The sequence below is a fragment of the Mya arenaria genome, chromosome 10 (genome assembly GCF_026914265.1).
Source record: "Mya arenaria isolate MELC-2E11 chromosome 10, ASM2691426v1".
In the NCBI taxonomy this organism is placed as follows: domain Eukaryota; kingdom Metazoa; phylum Mollusca; class Bivalvia; order Myida; family Myidae; genus Mya; species Mya arenaria.
The window spans coordinates 8,693,762-8,714,491 of record NC_069131.1 but is presented as its reverse complement, the minus strand read 5'-3'; the positions used below and the strand labels follow the sequence as shown (position 1 = coordinate 8,714,491).

Sequence of the window (20,730 nt, the reverse complement as noted above, 5' to 3'; positions counted from 1 at the left end):
ATAGCTGGTACGTTCGCAACATCATTCTTCACATAGTCATTAAGAACTCATAAAAAATCGAACTGTTTCTTTGAACATTGGGTACAAATGACAGTTTGTACGAACGAAAACAATCCAATGGTACTCAAAAACTGTTAATAGTATATTATATAACAGTTATAGTTTTTCACTTATGCATTATTGTTGGTGTTCCATTATGTCTAAATACAGAATATTACTATTCTTGTATATATATATATAAGCCCGCGTGGTAGAGCTGACAGATCTTTCTTGATAGTTGCACAGCATAGCTAGTATTTCTATATTAAATATATAACCTCACATCTGTGCTTTCATCTAATAGTAACTTGACTATATGACTTCACAATCATCATTACAGGTGGTTACGTAAAAAACCCACTGATAAAGGCAATTCACTATTTAGTATTAATTATCTCTGGCCGTAGGAAGATTAGATAACTATTGTCACGTCTTTGTGTCGAAATTTTCTCTTATTTGGCATAATGTTATAACTTATATGAAAAAGTAAAGAAACAAGCTCAGTAGCCAAAATTAAACATAACCCGTTTAATGGCACAGGATAAACGCCAAAGACATAGAACACAAAAACAAACAAAAAATCACACACAATTAACATGGAACAACAGCACAAAACTCAACAAATTGCACAGCTAGTGCATATATACTATATAAAAAGAAGTAGGTATGTTTATCAAGGATTGTTAGGTACCGCCTTGGAACGATCAGAATAATATAAATATACAGGGGGGTTAAACCAGTTTACGTGCACAAACCTCACTCTTATCCACAGCCTATCGAGTCATAGGCAGATTGTATTTGCGTTCATGTGATCTCGAGTTAAAACTGGAATAGACTTACACTTTATAATCATACCTCGGCGATTAAAACTCTTAATATTTAATAAATGTATGGATTTCCGATACTATTTCTTGTCTTCTCGGGTGGGTGACAGCAACATGGCGCACAATTTTTAGGTTTAAAGAAAATGTAACAACATTGCATTTTGCTGCTTGTCTGGTAGTATAATATATCGTCATAAAAACCTGTGACATTTAAGGTACTGTCGTCATTTAATTCGTGGCACCAACGTAAACAATAACAAATGTAAACGTATGTTTACTTAAATTTTGTTCACGTAAACATCGCATACCATAATATTTCTTACCTTTCTTATATCCTTCCGATGGTATTAAATCCAGTTTCTTAAATTTATTTTCCGCCAGTCTGTCACGAGATGGATATTGTTTTTGTCTTTTAATAAAAGAATGATAAATATGAGTAAAAGAAAACGCTTAAAAGGAAGGCTTGTTCATAATCTTAACCCAGCATATACCCCATACCCCTTCAGTTTAAAATGAGTTTATGGACTTTAAAGTGACACTCGTATTTAAAATCAACACGCACACACGCACACACATACACACACACACACACACACACACACACACACACACACACACATGTATAACAAACATACTTTTTGAATGATAAACCTTTAACTATTTACTTAAAAATACATTTATGGAAAATTTTAAATTCTATTGACAAGATTGTGTTCGTAATAGCTGAAAATGCACAAATATTAAAAGACGCTTGATTGCTCATAAGGTAAAAATATCGTGTTTTCTGTAGCTTTACTTCAAATTAAACACTTTATCCTTCTTAAGAAACCCTTGAATTTGATATTTATTCATCCTTTTCGGCAAATTAAAATAATTGTTTTAATTATGATTCTGCTTAATTGGGAGTAAGAGTGCAACTTTAAAAAATAATCTGCAGGCTGCGGCAGTGAATGATATAGATCTGGGCAATGTGATTGCGTATAACTTCACGCTTACAACTTCATTGCCTTACATGCCTCAGTGCATTGAGAATGCCGCAATTTACTTCCTTCTTTTTGCAGCGCTTGCAGCGATAAAGTCAAGCCGATTGTTCTATAAATAGGCCGAGCTCAGCCCGGGACTATAATTCATGTTTAATATAAGGCGTTATTTTCCACTACTTGTATTCACAATTATCGTTTGTAAACAATGTAATGTGTGAGTTTTAAATGGAGAAATTGTAATGGGTATGTTAAACTGTTCATTAATTCTTATTTAATTGATATTATCAACAAGACAGGTTTACTTTTTTAATCGGTACATATATGGCTAAAGATTAACGTTTTTCTTTAATAGGGAAACCAGTACATATTTCTATTTAAATTTCGTGACTTATTTGAGTGTGATTTTGACTTCATACTACTTAAACAAAGTTTATTAATAAAAAGGAACGCACAGGATATTCCCATGTTGGATTCCTGCATACACTCGTTACTCATAATACTCTAAAATATATATTGTGTAATGTTCAAAAGAATTATTACCAAACTTGTAAATAATATAATCATTAAGCATAAATGTATATGAACACAATGTTTAGAAAAGGACAAGAAGGCACGTCGGCCTAACTTGTTTTGACTTTTTTTGTAGGAATAACCAAATAATGGAGACAATAACAAGGACAACCATACCGGCCAGCGCCTACCCACGGTACAGATACGCAGGGAAGTACGTCAAACCGTTTATCAAAAGATGTCAGAAACTACTACAAAAATGTGGAATTAGGGATGACTTTAGTCTTCCTAAATTTGAAAGTGTTATACTAAATATACAGGCTCCACAAGATACAATTCTGATCCACAATGAGCAGTTAGTGGTTACAAAACCAGCAATAAGTCAAGTCAGCAAGGAGTACCTTACAGTTGCCGAGTATGTAGAGGAGGTTCTAGCGTCATCCTCAGATACGAGCGTTAAGGACCCGGTAATTTTCATTGCCAGTCATACCAGCGCGAGGCGAGAGGGAAACATCCCCGGTCATTACCGGAAGTTCATCGTTCTGATTTCAGAAGAAGAAACCCCACAGCAGTTTTCATGCGCAGATAATGAGTACATTTGCGTGACATCTCGAGCAAAGTTTTCCGATACTATTTCTTGTCTTCTTGAGCGAATAGTTTTCAGATTTTTGGAAGAAAGGTTGAATGTGCTCAATGTGTTTCGAAACATCGGACATGATGTTGAATTAGAAGCAGCATCCAGTTGGTCAAAACAAAAATACATTTCTGCATTGTACAACGCAGCTTCAGACCTTGGGAGATTTCTGAATCCTGAAAAAAGCCCCATAGAAGATGTTCCAGTGTCAGCCAAAAGTTTTTACAAACGAAGGAGCTCGAACAAACTTGAACTGGGTGAGCTGCAAAAGAACCATTTTAACTGCGGTAAGAAATATTTATTTAGATAATCTTAGCATCTGCTTTCTTTTATTTGTGTTATTTTGTTAAACCTTTATACGTTAAACATTATCCATTTTTACGAGTGTCTATTTTTATCTATTTGTGTTTAGGTCGGCCAGATATGTCAGAAGAAGAGGTTTTTACAACACATGTAGAACTAGCACGTGCAAACCTACAGAAGATCAGAGAGACGATATCGGAGGGGGTATCTATGTACGGAAGAAGCAAGGTCCCTGATTTGGAACGACCCCAGGTCGGCACGAAGCCACGACAGGTGACCGATGAGGTACCAATTAACGAAGCTGCATATTTGTAAAAAATAGACTGCTGTTAGTGGCATATAACTTAAAAATAATGACATTATAAACAAAGCGAAAACTAGTAACTGTATTTTGTAATATTAATATTGTTAAACATAATAATTTTTTGCAATTGCATGTAAGTTATCTCATTACATCATGGAATTTGAATAAAACGTATACAATTGTTTTCACCTTATAGATGGCGAGGGCTGTGTTCGACAATGTTCATAATGCAGTTGGATGCGGATACCGCCTGGGGTCATTCAACATCTTCGTTAAAGAAACGGAAATTGAACAATATTCAGAAGAAACGATCCAAGATATTCGTTCTGTCCTCAAACCCTACGGAATCACTGACTTTATCTTGAGAAGCGATCCGAAGGAAGTTATGATGTTTTCTGGTTGCAAAGTTGGAAGTGCAATATCCGCAATGGGCGTTGGGACGCTAGGCGGATTTGCCCGGAAAGGTAACGAAACTTGTGCTCTTATTGCTAAACATGTTGCCGGAGAAGTCACTCACTTGTCCTTGATTGATGAAAGAAATAATGATGAAATAGTAATTGGAACAATACTCACCCCAAGCGTAGACACTCCTCTGGTCGATTTACCTGTTGATATTGCAGCAGCAACTTTGAACAACGTTACAACAGACACGCTGTTTAAGAATTCCGACAAAGAACCAATGCAAAGTAGACTGTTTGATTTTATCAGTGGAGACATTGACTTCCTAGAAGGGTTGCATGTTTACATATGGGGTGCGAAGACTAATCCAGGATCAGGAAAAATAACAATGGCAGAATTCATTAGAAATACCTTCACAAAGTGTATCGCTATTGAAGATTTAGATCCAGATGAGGTTGATGGCGATGAAAATCCACAACATTTTGCAAAAGAAGGTGACAGTGGTTCTATTGTGTGCGCTGATGACATGGACGGCCAATGTGTGCATGTGATTTCAATGTTAATGGGTCTGAAGCTAAATCGTGCAACAGAGAAAAGTATCCCAAGACAATACATGTCCTTCTATTTGCAACAAGGTCTGACACAATTACAACATGAACATGGAGAACCATTTCAACTATGTTAAAAATATTTTATTAATTGAATGAATGTACATTTGAAGGAAAAACTATATAACAGGTATTTGTTGGTGTACATACATGAAGTAGTTTTGCTTTAATTGCTATTTGCTATTCCTTTCATTATTTCATATACCTCCTACGTTTTCATTTCGTTTGATTATGATTGTATTTTTTGTACACGTTCATACATTTGATTTTCGAATGCATTATACTCCATTAATTGCATAACTTTGTTAATATATTATTAATAAGACCTTGAGATTTAGTAAGCACATTATTTAGATAAAAGTTCATAAATAGAATTTCATGGTTAATTTCATTACCTTCGCTGCTAGATTGTCGGACAATGCTAGTACAAGCAAAAAACTCGGCATCATTGATAACGTATCCTCTGAACCCACACTGTGTGTAGTTTGGTTTGCTGTTCTCTTGTCAATATTTCCAAACATCCGCTGTTGACCGTCAATGAGTATTTGATCGCCGGCGAGTTCCGAAATCCTTCTGTCGATAACTGTCGATGAGGGCCCCCAAATATTGTCTGACCTTCACTTTCGGTTAGTGCCGGGAAACCATTGATATTCCATGACTGTCGGTGAGTGCTCCTTATACTGCCAGTTCTAAAATATAACAAAAGTCAACACCCGATTGTCGACCGTCTCTGCCCCAACAACAGCAAGGGATTGGGTATCGTTAGATTGAAAAAACCAGTACTCTGCTCATGAGCATGCTTGATAAGGAATTTGCATTTTATTTTGCGTGTCACACAGGACGTTTTCTGAAGTTGGGTAAACTAGGAATTACCATAAAACTGGTGCGCATTCTGTTTAACGCATACAATGACTTAAAGCATACGGGAAGTTATCTGAAGAAATCGCAGTCCTTAAATCCGTCAGACAGAAGGAGTGTTCTGATTTTTTTTTTTAATTATCTCGTTTACATTGATGAACTCCTACATCAATTTAAAAATAGCAACCTAGGGTGTCAAACAATGAATAGTATTCCTTGAATTTACAGAGCATGCTAGACATAGTGATACACTTCTGCTTCGAGTGGAAAATTGACATGAACTTGAAAATCGACCGTTATTATATTCAGCTTAAAAAAAACCTGTACCGCCATTTAATACTTTATTGTTATACTTTCTCATTCAGGTTAATAAAACAAACCATCTATGTAACAGACAGGTTGTTATGAATGGAAGCAAATACGTTTTAGTTCATATTACTTGGTGCACCAAGTGGTCGTTTCAAAGCCGTAATTGCACATTCAGTGCTCCTAAAAATATCTCCATTTTGTGATGAATGCCTACATATTCATATATATGTATATATATATATACAGTAAGTGACAGTGCATTGTTGAGCTGGAGTGTATATACTCCATAGAGTTGATATGAAACAATTCTTTGTTAAAATTTCTGAAACACTATCCGTAGACAGCATAATGTTAAATGTTTGTCTGTATTTAGTTCAATACATTGTTGGTTTTTTTCTTTAAATTTTCTGTTCATTATTTGACAAATATCAGCTCCTGGTGAAAATAATGACAATTAATTGAATTAAATTCAACAAAAGTCAGCTGATCAAATAGTTGTGGTCTCCCTAGCGTTTCCGAGCCTTCAGAGTTAACTTCTACACTAATATCTGGCTCATGAGTACCTTTGGTCACTGAGTGCATTCATGAATAATACACATAGTATCTCTAACGACTTTAAAAGGACAATAATGGTAAGTAGTTGTGTCAGTACCAGGGGCGTAGCTTGGCAAAAATGAATGTGAAGGCTCCGTTGTTCTAGGGGGGTTGGCGGGCATGCCCCCCCCCCCCCGAACATTTTTGAAATCCCATATCGCCGCAGCTGTATTTTGGGGAAATTTTTGAAGGAAAATAAATTTTATAATTTTGCAGTTTTTGTCACGCTTAAAAGTATATTCCATACTTGTTCTAAAGCAGTTCAAATTTTCAACAAAAAATAAATAAACGATAATTGAAAAACTCTTCGTACTGTATTCAGAATATATTTAAATTATGAATATATAACCGACCATGTCAATAAAGTAATCAGACTAAGAAACCGGAACTACTTAGAAATCGTACAAATCAAACACTTTCTGTAGCAAAGGCCGGCTACACTTGCTTCAGAAAAAGTTAAGCTTCCTACACTTCCTTGAAGCGAATGTATTTATAACATTATTAATGTCGACGTCCATGTCCTTGTGAATATATTATTTCAGTATGATTTTATACAACAGCAAGATTTGGGATAGAAAATGAAAAGTTGGATTTCAAAAGCTGATGCGTAATAGACCAAAACCAAAACCAAAACCAAAAATGCAATAAAACATTAGTTATTTCACGTTTTGTTCAAGTCAGATGTTTACTAAAGAAGGTGTGTTACATGATATTTATCTTTATAATTGCAATTATACTGAGCCAACAGACCTTTAAGTTTTATGTCTAGCTGTCTACTGTCCGCGATATTCCACTGAACTCTCCACCTCGCAACTTCGTTACCGAAAGCTTCAAACGAATGCTGGAGATCTGGAGCATATGCGGCATATATGGACGGAAGCATTTCATCTTGTAGACCTGGCAATCGGTTTGGCAGAAGATACTGTGCCGCGAAGCGGTCTTCATTGCTTAAAATACGGGTCTCCATTTCCTGTATCAAATGGTCAAGGAATACATTGAACAGTGTTATTCTCCAATAGTCGGAAACTGTATCTACATCCGGGTTAGCGCGGTGATTTTGCCTACCAGCCCTTCTTGGTGTCGACGGGATTATATCAAATTCCGCGTCAACGTTTGTAGCTTTTTCAAAGAGAGCGCCCCACACTTCTGGGTCGTTTCGCTCATTGTTTATTAGCTAAATGACGACCTAAGTCTCACCAATTGCATGCAATAGAACGTTATCTTCTTTTTGCAATAGGTTGGTTAAAGCAACCGTGGAACTAAACACATGTTCAGCTACTATCAATGCTATAATGAATTCAAAGCAAAGTATCCCTGCCAGATACTGCCATGCTTTGTTATCTCCGTCGTCATTTAGTGTTTCAAGTGTGTGAACTACAACGGAAAATGCGTTCTTGAATGTCGCCAGGGCATCGGCGCGACTCGACCACCTTGTTTCGCACAAAGTACGCAGTTTCGTTCGCTGCTCCATTTCCTCTTTAGTGGTGGTATCTCCAGACAACTCGTCCACGAAAGTTGCTAGCCGTTTCGCAGAGTAATCGAACAGAAAACTTATGTCCTGGACATAACATGACATCATTGTTCGAACACAAGGAATACTGGAGCTGTGAACCAACGCGCGATTCAGGCAATGCGCTTTGCAGTGTACGTTGTGATGCGGTGAGTTTTCACGAACAAGAGCCTGAACTCCTCGGTATTTCCCCCGACATGTTTGATGCCCCATCGTAACTCTGCGCTCGCACTTTTAAGACGTCAAGGTCGGCTTCCTGGAGAAATGACATAATATTGGCACAAAGTTCAATTCCTTTGAAAGAGGCACACTGAACGAAGCCGCTAGCTATGTGCTCCGACAGAATTTCATCATTTGTGCAAATGCAGTAAGTATTGCGTAGAAATTACTAGTTTCCTCTGTATGCCCTCGTAGTGGTATGTTTTGCTTTGCACAGAGAACTATTATTTAAATTATTCTATGCAAGACATGTCTGTTGTTCTCCAATGTTGTCCTAGCGGAGTCCGACAGTTTCTTGTTAATAGACTCACTTTTTCCAAACTGTATGTCTTGATAACTTTCAGATCGAGCGGAATCATTATTATGACAAGTTTCATTTTCATGACGTTTTATCAACGATGACAAGTTCTTCCAATCAGTCATACCAGATGTAAACGTCTTCTCTCGGCCATCAGTACTTCCAAACAGGCAACAGTTCTATTTTATGTCATACGCTGTTCACACGTCGCAAGGTCAGACGCATTAATTTAAAAACTATGACACAGAAATGCAGTAGGCACATACCGAAATGGGAATGGGTAGGACAGACAAGACGACCAGGTTTCAGTCAGAAGACGTCGCTTCGTTTCCTCATCAGTTGCACAGAAGCTAGAACCGCCAATATCCGGATATGGAGGGTCCTGGTCGGCCATGTCAAGTTGTTACAATTTCAAATCAAGCGCTCAAAAAACTTTGATCTGACTTCCTTGGTCACTTGGAAGTTTCGTTACCACACTACTTCGAACCAGTTATGAAAACCTTCGATTTTTTTAATAGTGTTATTCAATACGGACTTATTTTCATATTCGATGGGTTCGCTGCAGATCGACACTATACCCCTTACCCCCCTAACCCTTCAATTTTTATTGCATTTTTGAAACTTTTATTGTTTTCATTTTTGAGAAAAATGTGTAGGCACGTGCCTACAGTGCCTAAAGGAAGCTACGCCCATGAGTACTACAGCTAATACCCGTATATTTAATGTAAACCATGCGTTCATAACTTCTCACAAACACCCTTAGTTAAGCGACGGCTTTATCTTTCAGTGAATGGCTATATTTCTTAAAGGTTTATAGTTTTTTTTTCTAAATGATCTAAATTTACTTTACATACCCGTAATCAAAGATGTAAACTTGTTTTCAAGCATTGGATACAACTGAATGCACTGTAGCTTGTATCTATTACGAAAATTTCAATGGGCCACTTGCAACCCATTTTATTTTCGGATATAATTGTTAAATCTCAGTCAATGATTCCTCTTAAAAAGGCGATCTAGTATTGACAGTGTAAAGGTAAGGTTAACCATTTAATATTCATTTTTTTGGTCAACTATTCTTCTTTAATAATTCGAAGTTTCTTGTCTAAATAATTGCCATAAGAGCCATTTTCTAGTACATGTACATCTAGATCTTGATTATATTGACTAGTATACCATAAATATGTACAGTTTGAAAATACTACGTTGCTTTAAATGGCATTGTGGCTGTTCTATGGTACTGATTACTATAGGAATGAAACTCAGTTTATAAAGCTGTTTACATAATGGATATCAGTATATAAACCATTTGTACCTAATGTCTTCCTTAAAGCTGCGCTCGCACAGATTTCTACGTACATATTTGAAAACCAGTGGTATAAGGCTGTTGGCAAAAAATCAATTCGCAGTTTTCATATTGACGTACGAACATTTATGTCTTATGGCTAAAAGCTTTACTAACGCTTTAAAAAAAATGAGGTTTTTGGCATAAATCATCAATTTTTTAACATAACTATGAAAACTTCGATCTGATTGGTGTCAGCAGTCTAATATCACTGGTTTCCCATACATGTTCGCAAATATTGGCTTATTCCAAGACAAAAAATAAATTAAATTTGTCAAAACGGCCAGTCTGTGAGAGTGCATCTTTAATGTAGTGGTGTTTTTGTCATATATAAGTATAACTGAAGTGCTGGTAAGGAAACGCATTTAATAAAGTGTTCATTTCCTTTTAAGTGCATTGCTTTGACTTATACTTCATTGTTCAAGCGCAGATCTTATGTAACGAGATATGAGGAGCATTGATTGTCAATACGTTATGACAGAAACTTTATAAAGGTTATTGATTATAAAAGGATTACTACTTATTGAGATTTGCTTCAATATATCAAGACATGATTCAAAATCAATACTTCGTGGCATGTATGACGCATACGTATATTAAATATAAGCATGTGGCTTATAATTATTGTTTTTTATTTATTTTGTTTACCCCACTAACCCACTTGCCTAAATAATTACAACGTTAAGAAAGTCAGATATTCCAAACGTTGGAGCATCGTTATCCATAACGTAAAGACAATGTTGTCTAAACGTTTAGAAAGCTTCCACATTCTTAACGTTGAGACAGCTTTGTGTATTACGTTGAGACAACGTTAGCGGAAAGGTTCTACAACGTTGACACAATGTTGTCGCAATTTTATGTGTTAGTTGGGTAAGAAATATGGATATCGTTTTTAAACTTGTGAATTGGGAAGTATAATGAACCGTACGAACATAAGTTCAGTGTTAAATTTAAATGCAATTAAGAAATACTGCTAAGTTTATTAATACAAATGCAGTATTAGAAATAATCGCCGATGTAGCACTATGTTACACTTACACCTTTTTGTATCTATATAAAATTTAAATATTGAAAATCATATACCACAGTTAACTGATTGCACCACTTTTATCCATGATAACCGATAACACACACACACGCACGCACGCACGCACGCACGCACGCACGCACGCACACACACATCTATATATAAGTAATATAATCAGTTATATATATACTTATATATATATAGTTATATATATTATATATATATAGTTAACATACCCATTATAAACCTGTTGTGTAGCCGCCATTAACCCACATATTTATACCTGTGTTAACATATATATATTGCGTTTTCACATGCTTTTACTTAAATGTAAACTGTGATATAATAAAAGAATATTGAGTTGAACATGGTCACATGAACGTAGCTGATATCATATTACGTTAAATTGACTGCTCCACTAGCAGTATTTTATATTTGTAGAAACATTGCCAGTGATTTCGTCTTAAAAAGTAGGATACGTGTTCAAAGTGTAAAGGTAAGGTTAAGACTAAAATTTGCTTTGTCAAAAATTAAGATCAACCTGAATAATCCAAAATTCTTATTCAAATCAATGTCATAAGAAATTTCATTTTGGTATCTCTTACATGTACATTTAGATCTACATAATGTTGATTTGAATATGTACGTTTTAAAATGCTAGTGTGATTTCTTGGTTGTATTTCAGTGTTATGATGGCTTGGGATATAAATTTAAAGCAGTTGAGTTAGTCCTTCAGTAATGTGTCCAAATAATGGATATCATTGCAGAGGCCACTGTGTCTTAAAATCTTCCATTAATGTATTGTGTTTGATTATCCCTGAGTCACTGTTTTGATTAGAAAATACGGAATTAAAAGTTTTCATTTCCTCCTAGTGTGTCCATTTAAAGTGCTCAAATTGTTTTATTTCCTGAAGTGTGAATAACACAGAGAGATTGTAACGATATAGGAGGAATATTGAATGTCAATACGTTCTGACTCAAATGCGTTCTGATAGGAACTCAAAGAAGGTTCGATCATTTGATGATTGTAAAATCATTTTATTTAAAACTGACATCAATAATTTAAAACTTATATTAATAATTTAAATTTTATGTAAATAATTTAAAACATAAGGAACAAGTAAGAATTAAATTGCACTGAAGGATCATTTCAGAAAATATAGTATGCACCCTTAAAGTTTGCATTTACTTCCTTCATTTTGCAGCGCTTGCAGCGATAATGTAGGGCCGGTTTTTCTATAAATAAGACGAGCTCAGCCCGGGTCGATGATTCATTTGTATCATTAATAGTTATTTTCCACTACCTGTATTAACGTTAATTGTTTTTAAACACTGTAATGTTTGAGTTTGAAATGGAGAAATTGTAATGGTTATGTTAAACTGTTCATTAATTCTTAACTGATTTCATCAACAAGACAGGTTTACATTTTTAATCGGTACATAAGACTAAAGGCTTACGTTTTTCTAAGGGAAACCAGTACTCATTTTCATTCAAATTTCATGACTAATTTGGTGTGATCTTGACTTGATACTCCTAAAACAAAGTCTATTTATATAAATGAACGCTTAGGATATTCCCATGTTGGATTGCTGCATACACTCGATACTAATAATATATATTTATATAATATAAAGATGAAATGCATGATAACCAAACTGGTAAATAATATATACATTAAGCATAATTATATACGAATATAATGTATAGGAATAGACAAGAAGGCACGTCGGCTTTAGTCTTCCTATCTTGAAAGTGAGATACGAAATATATAGGCTTGACAATATACAATTCTGATCGACAAGGGGTGATTACGTGATAAAAGATGTGAACTTGATAACAAGTTTGGTTTCATGATACAAAGTTTCTGAGCTTGTATCGTACCGATAATTTCAATGCTCAACTAGAAACTATTTTTATTTTCGGATATAATTGTATTTACTCGGTTAATGATTTCTCTTAAAAATATACCTTGTGTTAAATGTTAACGTTAAAATTAAAACATTTACACATGTTTTGTCAAAAATTTACACCTGCTTTTATAATTCGAAAATTCTTATTTAGAAATCTGCCATAAGAGTCATTTTGTGTTCTAGTACATGTACATCTAGATCTTTCTTGTATTGACTAGTATATCATAAATATGAACAGTTTGAAAATACTTAGGTGCTTTATTGTGGATGTTCTATGGTTCTCATTTCTTTATGAATGAAACTTATTATGCTAAGCTGTCTACTTACAATATCAAAACATTTTTTTTTTGTCTATATCACTGGTTTCCCTGCATTAACGCAATTATTGGCCTTTTCTATACACAAACTAAGAATGTTGTCAAAACGATTAATCTATGAGAGTATTGTTTTAAGGTACTGTTTTTGTGATCATATGTAAATATAACTGAAGTATTGATAAGATTTTTTTTTTATTTCCTTATATGTGCATTGCTTTGATTTAAATTTCATTGTTCAAGCGCAGATCTTATGTTAGAGATATGAGGAACATTGAATGTCAATACGTTCTGACAGAAACTTTATGAATATAAAAATATTACTCAGGTTATTAAGATTTGCTTCGATATATCAAGACATGATTCAAAATCAAAACTTCGTGGTATGTATGACGCATACGTGTAGTAAATATAAGCATGTGACTTATCATTATTGTTTTTTTTTATTTGTTTTGTTTACCCCACTTACGCCTAAAATGTTGTTACAGCGTTAAGACAATCAGACATTCCAAATGTTGGAACAACGTTATCCATAATTTTAAGTCAATGTTGACGGGACTGTTGTCAGAACTTTGTGGTAACCATGCATTTTAACGCGGTAACAACGTTGTACGCAGTTTTTTTGCCTAGTAACGTTGTCTAAATGTTCAGAAAGCTTCCACATTATTTACGTTGAGACAGCTTTGTGCATAACGTTAAGACAACGTTAGCGGAAAGGTTGGTACAACGTTGACACGATGTTGTCACAACGTTATGTGTTAGTTGAGTAAGTTTTATTGATATAATTTTTGAATTGGAAAGTATAATGAACCGTACGGACATATGAGCACAAATACTTTTTTTGAAAAAAAACAAAACAATCCTTGATGTAGCACTATGTTAGGCTAACACTTTTTGTAAAAGGTTTACAAATGAAAACAACAACAACAACAACAACATAGACCACTGTTAAACTAATTGCACGACTAAAATCCATAATAAACGATGACACATATATTAATATTGATATTTAGTTAACATAAACATGAAAGCATGGTCATATGATCGTACGTAGCTTATCTCATATTACGCTTATTTGAATGCTCAACTAGCGAACTAGTTTAGAGCGGATATATTTGCATTAACTATGTCAGTGATTTCATCTTAAAAAGTAGGATACGTATTTAAAGTGTAAAGGTAGGGTTAGAAAATTAAAATTCGCTTTCTCAGAAATAAATGTCAACCTAGATAATTCAAAGATTCTTTTCCAAATCATTGTCGCGATATATTTCACTTACATGCACATCTCGATCTATATGTGTACTGTTGATTAGAATAATATCAAAATTTACGTTTTAAAATGCCAGGTGCTTTAAATGGTTTTATTTCTGTGTTATGATGGCATGAGAGCACTTGTAGTGTCCCATCTGTGAATTTGACCATATAATGGATATCGTTGCAGAGGCCATTGTTTTTCTTAAAATCTTTCATTAATGTACAATCTTTGATCATATGTAAATATAGTTTAAGTCACTGTTCTGATTAGTAAATACGAGAAAAAGTATAAACTTCCTTCTATGTGTCAATTTATAGTGTTTCAATTATTTTATTTCCCGAAGCGTGAATAACAGAGAGAGTAAGTAACGAGATAAGAGGACTATTAAATGTCATTCTGACCCAAATACGTTCATTCAGGAACTCAAAGAAGGTTATTGATTTTGAAAAATTTCCAACAGTTTATTAATGACATTCACGTTTGTTAAATAATTCCTGTGTGGTATATTTGAAATCAATAACTTAACAAGTAAGGAACGAGTTTCAGAATAAATTGGATTAAAGGATTTTTTCAGAATATCGTATGCATACTTGAAATTTGTGAGTATGCTTATTAAAAAAAACACACACAAAAAAACCAAATGGTGTTATGTTTAAGTCAGTTACACCGCTTTGTAACATGTAAGAAAAAATATAAAGGGATTTATATGATAAATAGTGGATACATGTTTGTTTAAATGATATACCGATTTCGTTTATTTGCTTAAGCGCTAATGTAAGACGATGGAAACTAGTCACAATATAAATCATATTTCAATGAGTATGTAGGGTTAGGTCGAATTTTTATGATAATATCACTATTCTTTACCACAGTTATCTGTATTTTGTTTTGTCTACTTGATTGTTATTTATGGCAGTGATATAACTACATGTCCTAGAGACATCAAATGATAATTCAGATAAACGCTGGTTTGCTACATGCCGAAGTTTGATATGAATACGTTTTAAGTAAACAATACACTAAACTTACATATTGATCTACCTTTTTACAGCGTACTTCATCTTATCATTTGAGTTCTCTCGTTCTCTCTCTCTATCTCTCCCCCCCCCCCCCTCTCTTTCTCTCTCTCTCTCTCTCTCTCTCTCTCTCTCTCTCTCTCTCTCTCTCTCTTTCTCTCTCTCTCTCTCTCTCTCGCTCTATAATTGTATATTCCTAAGGTAATGCTGAAAGCAATTGTTGGCTAAATATGTTTTTAAACTGCAGGCGGTATGGATAGAATTGTGCAACACACTTTACCCCCTGAGGCATACCCGAGGTACAAGCAGACATGTCAACACGTACAACGTCTCAACCGAAAAAGCCAAAGACTCATTACAAAATGTGGGGTTCGAGATGACACGAATGTTTTGGGATTTGGAAATGTCGTCATAAACGTGATATGTAAAGATCAAAGTGACCTCGTTGACGTCAGAACATTACCATATAAACATGTCGATTCCAGTAGGATTCAAAGTAAAACGTTAAAGGTTGAAGAGTTTACAACACTCGATTGTTCCAGCTTTAGAGAGAGTCTCAAGATATCTACCATTTTCGTGGCAGATTTTAAAACATTCAAGGCTAATGACATTCCAAGCTTTTTTGGGCGCTTAGTCATACTCATATCAGAAAGCCCTGTAGAGAATGAGCATCGAATGAAGGCAGATGACGTTCATATTTGGATCTCGACCAAAGAACAGCTTTCCCAAAATATCTGTAACATGCTTGAAATGTACGCACTTAGACATATCCGAGAGAGAACAAACATTCTTTTAACAATGACCGGGGAATGTAATAAGCAGCCGTACTACACTGCCTTACAAAGGTGTTTAAGCGGGCAAACAAATGCTATGGATATTCCTATTATCAATCCTTCGACTGTGAGAGGTTACCACCCTTCCGACCGAACCCGCAGGCAATGTACGTATTTTAATCAGATAATATGACAGAAATGTGTGTTTATTTAGCGTTTGCATCTATGTTTTAATGTAAATATGAGTTTGCCAATTGTTCTATAAAGTTACGGAGATAACAATCAGTAGTTGGGTATCATCCGAACAATTGTTTGAGGTATCGAGTTATTTGAGCTTTGATTGTTTTAGCCATTCAATTCTATCCTTTCGGTTATCCTTTCAGACAGCCGCGATTCGACTGGTGAGGATTATCTGACTGTTTCCAAGGAGGAGCATATCCGACTTGTTGACGAAAACAAGCAGTCAATTCGAGATTTACATGGTGAAATCATAGCTATGTATGGACGAAGTAACCTACCCGATAACGAAAAGCCCAAACCACGAGATATCGACCAAAAAGTCGACAAATGCGTAAGCAATTATATATAAACATATCTTTGATTTCGTTTGATTCAGTACTTCGTTATTATATATAAGCGTTCGGAAGTATGTATCAGTAGCTTTAATACGTTCAACAAGGTGCTTTTTGTCAACATGCAGAAATATATCAATTATAACAATACGATTTTTTCACATTCTTAATAATTCTAATGTGTTTTTTTAATGTACATGCTATCAAATGTTAATTTTAGATCGCTGATGCTATCCTACAGGAAGTTGCAGGCATTCAAGGTTTAGGCTACCGATTTGGGACCCTAAATTTCTATGCAAACAGTAACATTTTGAACGAAGAAGAAAAGCAAAAACTTCTTCTTGATATCAATGCAAGCTTATCAAGGTTAAATATTGATGTCGACAGTTACGTTTTAAGGGTTGGGACACATTATGAAAGCTTTTCATCAAACTGCAAAGTAGGTAGCAAGGTGTTTGCAATAGAAGGCAGCTTTGGTACGCTTGGTGGGTTTGCTGAAAAAACTAGAGAGGGTACTACAAATATGTGCGTTTTAACCGCAAACCATGTCGTTTCTAATGCAGAGAACAATGTTTTGAAAATGATCAGACCGCAAGGAAATTTAACCTTAGGAGAAATATTGCCTCACCAGGATAGCCTGCAATTTTCTAATCCCATTGACATATGTGCAACAAAAGTAAATACTCAACTGTTGAAAATATGTGAGACAAAACAGAAAAATTCGGATGGGAATGAAAGCGAGAGTCAAGTTTTTGACTTTGCAACTGAACGAATAAGTGCACTTACAGGCGAACTTGTGTATATCTGGGGCGCCACGTCGTCGCCTGGAAAAGGGAAAATAGCAATGCCCGAATATTTTGAAAGACATAGAAGACATCTAGTGGGAATTGAGGACGAAGACTCATCTGACGAGGAGGCAAATGCTGCGAGTGACAAAACAACATTTGCAACAAAAGGCGATAGCGGCGCCATCATCTGTAAAGACGATATAGATTCAGTTCATAACAAAGTTGTGGCAATTTCTATGCTGATAGGAGAAGAAACGAACACACACAAACAAACTGTAACGCTGAAAGAAAGTAAAACATTCCAGCGACAGGTGTCTAAGAGTTCCACTGGAAGTCAATCAAGTGTATCATCTGAATTTCAAGCCGAGAATCAAGTCCCTAGGGTTGATTCAACAACGACAGGTAAAAGAGTATATCTGTCATTCCAACTCCAAGCAGGCCTTCAGCAACTTAATCAAGTTCATGAGAGCGAATTCAAGTTATGTTAACAATAGTTCGACATCATAATTTGTCAGAATTCAACGGTTTCGATAGTGAAACAAATAAAGACTTACCGCTTTAACATCGACATAAAGCACACGTTACGATATTTATGAAGACAACTTGGCTAAGATAAAATAATGGTTATTGCTTTGGACAATCATTATTTATATAAGATTCGCAGCTGCAGGCCAATCAAGATGCTCTACGAAATAACTTCTTGCAAATAAGTGAATCACGCTGAAAAAATGCCGACGCCATTCGTTTGCCTATTTACCGCCAATCGGCGTACACTTTATCTACGCAATCGACGTTCAACTGACATGAAGAAGCGATGTTCCGGTATTCGGAGGATAACCGGCCTGATACAGCCCTTCATGTGTTTGATTAATTGTATTAAAAACTTTAAATTTACAGTTGTGTAAAAATATCAAATTAGTGAAGATTTTATTAATTGTACTATTATATTTCACACATTCATCTTGTAAAGTATTCATCATTTAAATCATAATTATGTTAGGTAAGATTGTTTTATTTGATAATTTTTCTTGGAACGTACATTTGCAATGATTGCTTTTCAAATCCGCTTGAGTTTCGTGTTCTCTAATAGTCATGAGTCCTGAGGAAAAGAGAGTCCAAGGCATAGTTTGTTTGTACACAATAGTTTAAAACTGTTCATATTTCTGGTTAACATATAAAACTGAAGAGGTCTTCAGATTTTGTTCTACTATAGATCTCGGCTGCACGGTAAAATAAATCACTGGTTACATGAACAAGTGAATATTTTACAAAATGTTATACCTTTAATAGGAAATGGCAACAAATAGAAAATATAGTTTTTAATAGCAGTTCACTCTTACATACTAGTATGCTTTCAGGCTGGTGTATCTTTATGAAATATACCCATACTACTGTCATTTATAAATATGAATCTTCTTTTAAGCTAGTAATATTTAATTTTACCTTACTTCTAAAAGCACCTTTCCTCTATCTTGTTACACATAATCTATCCCATCTTTTTATTATTTGTTTGTTTATAATAAGTCCGAAATATCAACCTGTTTTGATAAATTAACTGTTGTTTAATGAACTGATTCAAATGTTCCAAATTAACGCTTTGTTTTGTATAACATAGAATGTTGTGCACTTGGTTGTATAAATGTCAATTCGGGCAACACAAACATTAACCAGGCCCAAAATTCTCGAATCATCTCAAATCTTTTATAACAGGATAAAGCTATTTCTGTTCTTTAATAATGCGTGTAATATGTTTATTCTGGAGACAATACACTTATATGTATTTAGAAATATCAAGATAAAGTAGGAAATGGAGATGAAATAATGAAATACGCTACTGAAGAGTTCGAGAAATTTGGGTATCACATTAAAACTCGAAATATACGACTTCCAGAAGATTTCTGCCTTTTTGTCATTTTACACTGCTATTATTCCGTCCTTTGGGGTTGATTGATACTACGAATATGTTTGAATGATACAACAAACAGATGTCACTAAACGAAGAGAAGATATCGGCTTGGTATTATTTTGGGTTTCAGTTTAATACAAGTGTTATGCCTAACAATGATTCATGCGTAATTGAATTTTGTTCTGAATTCTACCCCATACCAGTGTACGAAATACGAATCTGAACATAATTGAACTATTATATGAGCAAGCTTAATGCAAATTAAGACCGTTTTCTTGATATAATATTGATTTGACAAAATTGTCTTTGATCGACACAATGAAATCATCAGGCTTAACAGATCATTCAAAAATAAAGGTTGTCACTTTAGGAGCGTTATTATTCAATTTAAAGCTGAAACACTACTCAAGCAGTAAATGACTTCCAATGAACAAAAAATATATATTTCAATAGGTTATTCAATTTTATTTCGTATTGGATCGGTGACAGAGCATTTGTTCCGGGTTTGTATAGGGTCTCTTATTACGTTATAGTAGTAGTCCCAACCGCTTGGGTACCGAGTATACCCTGGGAGTAGGATAAAAGAAATCATATGTTAAATCACACGACAGTCTGAATATGATAACAATGACTTGATCAATATCAATGCGCGCTTATTGATTTACAGAGGTGCGGTATCGAGTGAATACAGGTGTACCTTCACAAAAATCGTCATAACTTATAAATATGGCATTTTTACAATTTATACAGCCATACAAAGCTGAAGAAATGACCTTCCATATGATATAAAATAAAACACTATCAAAACAAACAATGGCATTAAAAAGCCGTTGAATGAAATCGTCAATATTTGACAGCCAGTTCAAGTTTTAAAAATGGTAGTGATCTTCCGAAAATCGTCATAATGACTAAAATTGTTACTTATGCAATTGCTACACCCATACAAAGTAAGAATCATTATCTTTCATATGATATAGATTATATCGTAACAAAAAAGAGGCAGTGAAGCAGCGAGTTAAAAGCAAAATGTTCAGTGTTAATCGGCAACAATTGACCGATTACAGTGCCGGTGCAGGTTAATAAAAAAACAGCATTTTGTTTAATTATCTTCATTAAATTCAAACCGATGTGAAGATAAGAGAATTCTCTGCCGAAAATTTGAAAACTGAATCCGAAAAATATATTTTATATAATTCTTTTGCGCGTTCAAAGTATATGGTAAACAAAAAAATGGTATCTACGGACTGCATTCAAAATCGATAGGCGTTATTAAGAAATTGATTGAAAGTTAAGACACTTGGTTTTCGTGTGTTTTAACTATAAATAGTATAACTAGTTTCTTAATTTTACATACAGCGAGCTATAAAAAGTCGGTTCACGAATAAAGATGTAAAACACGTCTATTGTTTGCATGATCTCTTCACAAAACATGAA

At 34.7% G+C, this 20,730-nt stretch overlaps 3 protein-coding genes across 9 annotated transcripts in view; 2 read left to right on the top strand and 1 right to left on the bottom strand.

Annotated features, from left to right (window-relative positions):
• LOC128207011 (structural maintenance of chromosomes flexible hinge domain-containing protein 1-like) overlaps positions 1-11,011 on the bottom strand; it is a 100,060-nt gene extending 89,049 nt beyond the window's left edge. Inside the window, exons 1-2 of one of the 2 annotated variants that reach the window (XM_052909798.1) lie at positions 10,998-11,011; positions 5,000-5,293 (exon numbers count right to left, since the gene is read on the bottom strand). The gene's annotated coding sequence lies outside the window, so the exon portion shown is untranslated. Of the gene's footprint in view, positions 1-1,186; positions 1,314-4,999; positions 5,294-10,997 lie in introns of those variants that run through there. The other variant, XM_052909797.1, reaches the window with a different exon arrangement.
• Positions 1,967-4,978, top strand: LOC128207015 (uncharacterized). The gene is made up of 4 exons (XM_052909808.1): positions 1,967-2,089; positions 2,493-3,277; positions 3,403-3,578; positions 3,794-4,978. The coding sequence occupies exons 2-4, from the start codon at positions 2,506-2,508 to the stop codon at positions 4,679-4,681; spliced, it is 1,836 nt and encodes a 611-aa protein (XP_052765768.1). The 5' UTR covers positions 1,967-2,089; positions 2,493-2,505; the 3' UTR covers positions 4,682-4,978.
• LOC128207014 (uncharacterized) lies at positions 9,289-19,285 on the top strand. Of its 6 annotated transcripts, XM_052909805.1 has the most exons (5): positions 9,315-9,425; positions 11,203-11,257; positions 15,505-16,197; positions 16,414-16,601; positions 16,823-19,285. In XM_052909805.1, the coding sequence occupies exons 3-5, from the start codon at positions 15,510-15,512 to the stop codon at positions 17,876-17,878; spliced, it is 1,932 nt and encodes a 643-aa protein (XP_052765765.1). In that variant the 5' UTR covers positions 9,315-9,425; positions 11,203-11,257; positions 15,505-15,509; the 3' UTR covers positions 17,879-19,285. The 6 variants fall into 6 exon arrangements, with proteins under 6 accessions (XP_052765763.1, XP_052765765.1, XP_052765762.1 ...); XM_052909803.1 differs by lacking the exon at positions 11,203-11,257 and having other exon boundaries at positions 9,289-9,425; XM_052909802.1 differs by lacking the exon at positions 9,315-9,425 and having other exon boundaries at positions 11,133-11,257.
• Positions 19,286-20,730: the final 1,445 nt, after the last annotated feature.

Coding starts and splice junctions, on each gene's coding strand:
- LOC128207015 (XM_052909808.1), top strand. CDS start 2,506: ATGGAGACAATAACAAGGACAACCATACCGGCCAGCGCCTACCCACGG. Junction 3,278..3,402: donor AAAGAACCATTTTAACTGCG/GTAAGAAATATT, acceptor ATTTGTGTTTAG/GTCGGCCAGATATGTCAGAA. Junction 3,579..3,793: donor CACGACAGGTGACCGATGAG/GTACCAATTAAC, acceptor TTCACCTTATAG/ATGGCGAGGGCTGTGTTCGA.
- LOC128207014 (XM_052909803.1), top strand. CDS start 15,510: ATGGATAGAATTGTGCAACACACTTTACCCCCTGAGGCATACCCGAGG. Junction 16,198..16,413: donor CGACCGAACCCGCAGGCAAT/GTACGTATTTTA, acceptor TTATCCTTTCAG/ACAGCCGCGATTCGACTGGT. Junction 16,602..16,822: donor ACCAAAAAGTCGACAAATGC/GTAAGCAATTAT, acceptor TGTTAATTTTAG/ATCGCTGATGCTATCCTACA.